Source organism: Helianthus annuus, chromosome 17 (genome assembly GCF_002127325.2).
Source record: "Helianthus annuus cultivar XRQ/B chromosome 17, HanXRQr2.0-SUNRISE, whole genome shotgun sequence".
NCBI lineage: Eukaryota > Viridiplantae > Streptophyta > Magnoliopsida > Asterales > Asteraceae > Helianthus > Helianthus annuus.
Window position 1 is genome coordinate 146,445,695 of NC_035449.2, and position 8,457 is coordinate 146,454,151.

An 8,457-nucleotide genomic window follows, 5' to 3' on the forward strand; every position below is an offset into this window, starting at 1 on the left:
TGTTTCAAACACCCAACTTTGAGCATCGATATCTCATTCATCTTAGCTCCGTTTTGGACATGGTTTAGTTTGTTGCGAAGCTCTTGCAACATAGAACACAAACCCACAAATAAATATATAAAACCCGCTCATTTTATTATATTTATTTCTAGTCCAAAATAGAAAAAAAAATCATTTTCCTATATTTGTGAAAAATGCTATTTTCACCTATTTTTCCAACAATCCCCCACATGTATGGAAATGGATCTTTTCCTTACACTTTCCAACGATAAACTTCGACAGTTGAGTATTGCAAGATAGGTAGGTTGTCAACTTTGAACCTTCTTTTGTGAAGCGTACTTAGCTTACTAGCGGTGTGTAGACGCGATGTCCTTGAACATACCCCATTTGTGTAAACGAAATTACACTTCACAAAATACTCTCCCTGGTTTGGCCAACTCCTCATTGTCGTGTCCTATTATGGTCCTGGAACACTAGCCTGGTTCTGCGAGAGCTCTAGGATTTGCGCACCCCACAAATCCATTTGAAGCGACCCCACTTCTCTCTAACATAGGTGATTCCCATGAATCATTAAAAGCATCATGGTTATTTGATTTCCCGAAATCGTTAACCTTAATATGCTTAGCCTCACTTCAATGTCACTGATTGGAATGGACTAGGAAGTATGTTTAACTCCCTTTTAGTTTTGTTTGGGGTACTCCCCCACAGTGACTCCGTTTTGGTAATATGATTAAGTTGTCCTATTGAACTTAGATCTTGGGATCTCCAGTCAACTAAGTTAGGTTTCCCTCATATTCCCATTTACCACGGGCTTTACTCCCATTCCTCTTGACGACGTTTCTACTAACTCTCTGCTTAAGCCTTTTGTAAACGGGTCTGCAATGTTATCCTTTGATCTCACATAATCAATTGTGATAACACCCGTTGAGAGTAGTTTTCGTACTGTGTTATGTCTACGTCGCATATGCCTTGATCTGCCATTGTACATCAAGCTTTGAGCTCTACCAATCGCTGATTGGCTATCACAATGTACACATATGGCTGGCAATGGCTTTGGCCATCTTGGAATATATTCCACGAATTGATGTAGCCATTCCGCCTCCTCGCCTGACTTATCCAGGGCGATAAATTCGGATTCCATTGTGGATCTTGCTATGACCGTTTGCTTAGAAGACTTCCAAGCAATAGCAGCTCCTCCAAGTGTAAACACATAACCACTTGTTGATTTGGAATCTTTATTATCCGATATCCAGTTTGCATCAATGTATCCTTCGATCACTACTGGTTTTCGGGTATAATGTAGTCCATAATCTCTTGTGTATCTTATGTATCTAAGCACCCTCGTGATAGCTTTCCAATGATCCGCGCATGGATTGCTGATGTGTCTACTTAGCCTACTCACCGCGTAAGCCAAGTCGGGTCTAGTACATGTCATTAGATACATTAGACTACCAATAATTCTTGAATACTCTAACTGAGCAACTTCATCTCCTTTATTTTTCTTGAGATGTTGAGAGGTATCAACTGGAGTTCGAGCTACACTCGTATCTCCCGAGTTGAATTTTTCAAGAATTTTATCCACATAGTGAGATTGACTTAACACAAGACCATCTTGGGTTCTAATGATCTTTACTCCAAGAATCACATCCGCTAAACCCATGTCTTTCATGTCAAATCTCGCTTTCAACATGCTTTTAGTAGCTTTGATAATTTTATCATTACTCCCAATGATAAGCATATCGTCTACATAAAGGCATAAAATCACATAACCTTCATTTGTGTCTTTGAAATACATACATTTGTCGCACTCATTTATTTTGAAACCATTGTCTATCATGACATGATCAAACTTTTGGTGCCATTGTTTTGGTGCTTGCTTCAAGCCATACAAAGACTTGACGAGTTTACATACTTTACCCTCTTGACCTGGGGCGGAGAAACCTTCAGGTTGCTCCATGTAAATCTCTTCTTCTAAATTGCCATTTAGAAATGCGGTTTTAACGTCCATTTGGTGAACTTCCAAATTTCTTAAAGCCACTATAGCAAGAACCAATCTAATAGATGTTATGCGCGTCACAAGCGAGTAGGTATCAAAGTAATCTAGACCTTCCTTTTGTCTAAATCCTTTAATCACCAACCTAGCCTTGTATTTATCAATACTTCCATCAGTTTTCAGCTTCCTTTTGAATATCCAACGATATCCAAGTGGTTTGCAACCAGGTGGAAGATCTACTAACTCCCAAGTATGATTTTGCAATATAGAATCAATTTCATTCCTTATTGCTTCTTTCCATTGAGGTCCTTCTAAAGAGGAAACCGCTCGCGATATGTATTGGGCTTGCCCTCAACCATATAGCTAACGAAGTTTGGACCGAAGGATTTTTCAACCCTTGGCCTTTTACTTCGCCTACGATCACTTTCTTCAACCTCAGGTCGTTCATATGTCTTATCATGAACTACCTCATCAACTGGTGTAGATGAACTTTCACCTACTTCAAAACTAGGTGTTGATGACGTTGCATGTGTTTGTCTTCTCAAAGGAAACACATTTTCAAAGTAAGACACAACGTTAGGATTCACCTCCATGATAGTGTTTACATGTACATCAGGATTCTTGGACTCATGTACAAGAAAGCGATGTGCCCTACTTTGATGCGCATACCCAATGAATACGTAATCAACAGTTTTGGGTCCTATCCTAAGAGCCTTAGGAGGTGGTACAATCACCTTTGCTAGGCACCCCCACACTTTCAAGTATTTGTATGAAAGCTTCTTCCTTTTCCATAACTCACATGGAGTTTCGTCTCTCTTTTTTAGTGGTATCTTGTTCAAAAGATAATTAGCTAAGAGAATGGCTTCCCCCCACATTTCCTGGCTCACCCCAGAACTTATCAACATGGCGTTCATCATTTCTTTCAATGTACGGTTCTTTCGTTCCGCCACGCCATTTGATTGTGGAGAATAAGGAGGTGTACATTCATGTACAATGCCACTTTTTGCGCATAAATCGGCAAAAGGTGCAACATATTCGCCTCCTCGATTGCTTCGCAAAGCTTTTATCTTCTTTTGAAGTTGATTCTCAACTTCATTTTTATACAAGATAAATTTACTTATTGCTTCATTTTTACTTTTTAGTAAATATACATAGCAATATTTAGTACTATCGTCAATAAACGTGATGAAGTACTTATTTCCACCTCTTGTGGGTACCGCTTTTAAATCACAAATATAGGTGTGAATTAAATCAAGGGGTTTGGTTATTCGTTCAACCGATTTCGATGATGATCTTGTAAGTTTGGATTCTACGCAAGTTTCACATTTATAATGTGAATCAATATGGAATGTTGGTATACAATTTAAATTGATTAAACGGCGTATAGAATTAAAATTAACGTGACCTAATCTACCATGCCATTTATTCAAATCAGAAAACTCAAGCATATAAGTAGAAGTAGTAGCAATTTTATTCATGTTCTTGACAGCCATTACATTCAATTTGAATATACCCTTTTGGGCATAGCCCTTGCCTACATACATTCCTCGTTTAGTTAGTACAAATTGATCGCTTTCAAAGACTAAACGAAATCCAAACTTATTAAGCAACCATCTCGAGACTAGATTCTTGTGCAAGTCCGGGACATACAACACGTTGCTTAGAGTGAGCTCCTTCACCAAAGTCCACTTCAAGATCACCGTTCCTTCACCCATGATGTCAGCGGTGGCTGCATTTCCCATATACAGCTTCTCTTCTCCAGAAAGCGCCTTGAAGGTGGTAAAGAGGCTTTTGTCAGCGCAAACATTATGGGTCGCGCCCGTATCAACCCACCATCCTTTTGGAGTGTTGGTCACAGTATTGACCTCATACATCATTGTGCTTTTGTCGGAAATCATTGCCACCAAAGGCATTCCATCTTCATCCACCATGTGCGCACGCTCACGCTTTGGTTTCTTGCATTGGTTAGCCCGATGCCCCGGCTCGTCACAGTTGTAACAAGTCCCTTGGAACGTTTGAGGTTTCTTTTTCACAACTTCTTCGGTCCAAGTTTGCTAGCCTTTGCTTTCTCTTTGTCCTTTTTCCCCTTGCCCTTCGCGCCCTTAGAGGATTGCCCATGCTCAACCAAATTTGCGCTAGCAGAAGTTTGCGCAAGGCTGCCTTTTAGGGCAATTCTATTGTCCTCTTCAATCCGAAGACGAACAATAAGGTCCTCTATAGTCATCTCCTTTCGTTTGTGTTTAAGATAATTCTTAAAATCAACCCAACTAGGAGGTAACTTTTCAATCATTGTTGCCACTTGGAATGTCTCGCTAAGTGTCATGCCTTCCGCAGAGATATCATGTAGTATAATTTGGAATTCTTGGACTTGATTTATAACTGTTTTAGAATCAACCATTTTGAAATCCAAGAAACGGGCAACCACAAATTTCTTTGTGCCAGCATCCTCCGTTTTGTACTTCTTGTCTAAGGCATCCCAAAGATCTTTGGAAGTCTTGACATTGTAGTACACGTTATACAATGCATCCGAAAGCCCGTTTAACACATAGCCTCGACAAATAAAATCCGAGTGCTTCCAAGCCTCTACCGCGCTCAGAGCCTGAGCGTTGGTCTCCCCTTCCACTGGTTGGGGAACAGATTCAGTTAAGAACCTCGCAAGGTTCATGGTGGTCAGGTAGAAGAACATCTTCTGCTGCCACCTTTTGAAGTGTAGACCCGATAACTTCTCGGGTCATTCAGCGTGATTAGCCACTGTGGACGCTCCCACAGTGGTGGCATTCAAGGGGGTTCCCGTCACAACATTTGTGGTGTTGTTGACGTTGACATTTTCGTTCGACATGCTGAAAAATTAAAATTTAAAGTTTTAGACAAAAGGTCTGATTTATGCAAAACCAAAAGTAAACTAGTAAATTTTAATTTTACCACAAAATTAATGTTGCGGCTTCTAAGTCCAACTTTGAAGACCAAAACAGAAATTTTTAATAATTGGAACTTACTGATTGGCTTCTAAGTCCAACTTTAAAGACCAAGTCAGAAAGTTTTTTTAGCAAATTTTTAGAACAATAAGAATGTAACCAGAATAGTTTTAACCCAAAGTCGCTCCTTTGAAGATGAAAACTAAAAAAAATCTGTTTTTAAAACACAAACTGAGTGAAAACAAAACTGGTTTGAATCACAAACAGAATGGTTTTGATTACACGAACGGTTTTAAAAATTTGTTTTGAGATTGTAGGAACCGTTCGCGTAATTAAATAAAATAAAACAAATTTTATTAAACAATTACAATACAGAAATGAGAAAGCCTAACCAACTAGTACAATTACAACTGGAAATAACCAAAGTACAAGAAATGTAGAAGAAGAAAGACTGAGGCATGTGTACACACGCTTCCCTTAAAACAAATTCCGAGTCTCCCAGGAGTACTCGTTTTGTTTTCCAGGGTATAACAGCCAAAGTAGCGTACTGCCGGAGATAGCCTATAACCCGAAGGTTACCTTGAAACTGCAAGAGAAAGACAAGAAAAATCTGTAGAGAGAAAGTGAGTTCGCTGTTGTGTATCTGGTGTCATTCTGCAGTGGGTATAGAGTTGTATTTATACAGCTCCTAAGTCGAAACAGTCAAAAAGGAATTAAAGAGAGGTTTAAATTGCATTAAACGTCTTCAATGCAATTTAATACGTCATTTAATTGTCAGTCAAAGACCATTAACTCGCCAGTTTCGAAGCTGAACTGTAACTGCACTGTCATTCAATGCTGGAAGCTTCTGCGTGCGCGCGCAAGAGACACTGGCGCGCGCAGGTCTGCACGCTCATGCGCAACCATGCGCACGTGGTCAAAAATACAAAGGCAGCTCTCAAACGGCTCGCGGCGATGCAAAGTGTAAAGTGCGCAATCAAAGCGCCACATTGCGCCTCATCGCCCACGCCATGCGCGCGCCAGCGTGTGCGAGTGCGAGTTAGGTTCGCGAGGACACTAGTGTGTGCTTCCATGAAACAATAAGGATGGAGAGTTCCACCTTAAATACCCATTTAAGTTCCATCTCTCCTCCGATGTGGGACAAGGTGCTACTTTCCCTTTTGTTTCAGCTTCAATGTTTCAAACACGCAACTTTGAGCATCGATATCTCATTCATCTTAGCTCCGTTTTGGACGTGGTTTAGTTCGTTGCGAAGCTCTTGCAATATAGAACACAAACCCACAAATCAATATATAAAACCCGCTCATTTTATTATATTTATTTCTAGTCCAAAATAGAAAAAAAAATCATTTTCCTATATTTGTAAAAAATGTTATTTTCACCTATTTTTGCAACATTTTAAACAGTTGATTTTAGCATCCAAATCTAAAAGTTTGGGTATTCGAAATCAGATAGCCAAACATTTGGATTCCGATGTTGAAATGGGTATATGAAATTATGACTTTGTTTAGTTTAAAAAATTAAACCTTAGTAATCCAATCCAATATTTATGATTTTGCTAGTTCCATGAAAAAGTAAAATGTAATTGCACTAGCCGGTGATGAACACATCAAAGATTATGTTTTAAAAACCGGTTTTTAAATCAAATCGGATTAATCTAAAAAAATGGTTCAATCGGTCGAACCAGGTTGTAACGAGCGGTTCAAACGGGTTGATTAGTTAACTCTATAATTTCATAAATTACAAGATCAACTCAAAAGTTAATCCAAAAAATGCATAATTACATATTAAAAGATGATTTAAAAGTAAATCCATAATAAAAAATCATCCAAAGGATAATCGAAAATCATTAAATTTTCCAACAAACTCTTTTGAATGAAAGTGTAAGATATGTTTAAGTCATTTGAGTGTTGAATACATCAACTATTTTCGTTTCATACAATAATAAATAAGAACTTTTAGTTACGAATAATCATAATATATAAAACTTACGTAAGATAAGTAACATTTATAATAAACAATATTAAATAAGAATTTTTAGTTACGAATAATAATAATATATAACAATTACGTAAGATAAGTAACATATATAATAAAAATAAGTAACAACCCAAACTAAAATAACCCTGCGACGGTACCGGTATTACGTTTCAAACCGGTATACCAGATTTTACCGCCGGTACAAACCTTATGCCGTTTCACTTATTTACCGGGGTGTTTCGTACCGGCTTTATATCTGGAAACGGTAATACCGGGGCTGGTATTTACCGGTTTTTAAAACATTGGTCAGAAGTATTTGTTATAACTATATCTAAGTGTTTGTTTTGTCAGGAAATGTAGTACTTCCAGACAATTGTAACATCAGGGAATGTGTGTGCTCCCTGATGATGGTCCGGAATTAACAGATATGTGTGTGTGATGTTCATTAGGTAATATGTTATTCCCTGATCATATTCGTATTAGTGGAGTTATTTTCGGACAAGGCTTGTGAGTCCGGAAATAACATATGTGTAATATATGCGTGTGTATAGGTTAGCTTGTTAGACTTTTGAGCATCTGTAACTTGTAAATTGTGTGTTTTCATGGTGTTTAATAGAAGTGCATGTTTGTTGAAGATTCCGCATTTCATAATGATTGTTCATGTTCGTTCTTGATCCTATTAGCTAGAGGTTAGGTGACCTTACATAAAACATAATGCAACATTGTTTAAAAAAAAAGTCATAAACACATTGCAACATTATTCCATAATAAAGTATAATCTTCATAAACAGAAATATAAATATAACATTCCATTCCAATAATGATGATATAGTGTCAAACAAGACCCTACTGCCACCATTTTGTCAAAGGATTGTAGTTAAGAATATAACTAGTCACACTCAAGGTGATTTGTGCACATTGGTGCAACATAGTGGGGGCAGGAGCGGGCGGCTGACGTCCTGAACTTTTCGCTCAGTAATGGAGAGTATGTAGTTTTCGTATATAAATTTGTGCAAATGACTCACCACCTATTTATACTACTTTCTACCAAAATCCAGTATGATAGATTGTTAAAATGTGCAATTCTAGTAGCAAATGTAGGGGGGGCTAAAGCTAGACAAAAGAATTTTGAGGGTTTTGTTGTGCAAGTGTTGTTATTGCTTAGGAATTGGAGGGCTTATATTGTCAAAGCTAGAAAAATTCTGGAGTATATATGTTCGTTTAATCTCCCTAATGCGATTATGCTCGTTCTTCTCTCTTGTTCATTTGTTCATGTAGTCATCATCTTTGTCTAGATAGTATTAGGGTTTTCTCTTTGTTCAAGTTGATCATATGTGTGTATCTTTTATCTATCTTGGTGAGAAGATTGTGTTGTATTTGACAATTCTAATTTTCTTAGTGTTTAATAAATTTGTTTGTTTGGGTAAATTTTGTTGAGTGAGAGTGTTAATTCCATGATACTTTACGTAGACCCTTTAGAATACTCTAATATTTACAATGGTTTTAGGCTATTGTAAAGACTTTCTGTTAGAGCCGGCTTAAAATATAGTACGCCCAAAGCGGATAGAA

At 37.8% G+C, this 8,457-nt stretch overlaps 1 protein-coding gene across 1 annotated transcript; it reads right to left on the bottom strand.

The window, feature by feature from the left end:
• Positions 1-4,022: 4,022 nt before the first annotated feature.
• Positions 4,023-4,658, bottom strand: LOC110875358. Its single transcript, XM_022123556.1, has one exon. The coding sequence runs from the start codon at positions 4,656-4,658 to the stop codon at positions 4,023-4,025; it is 636 nt and encodes a 211-aa protein (XP_021979248.1).
• Between the last annotated feature and the right edge of the window lie 3,799 nt (positions 4,659-8,457).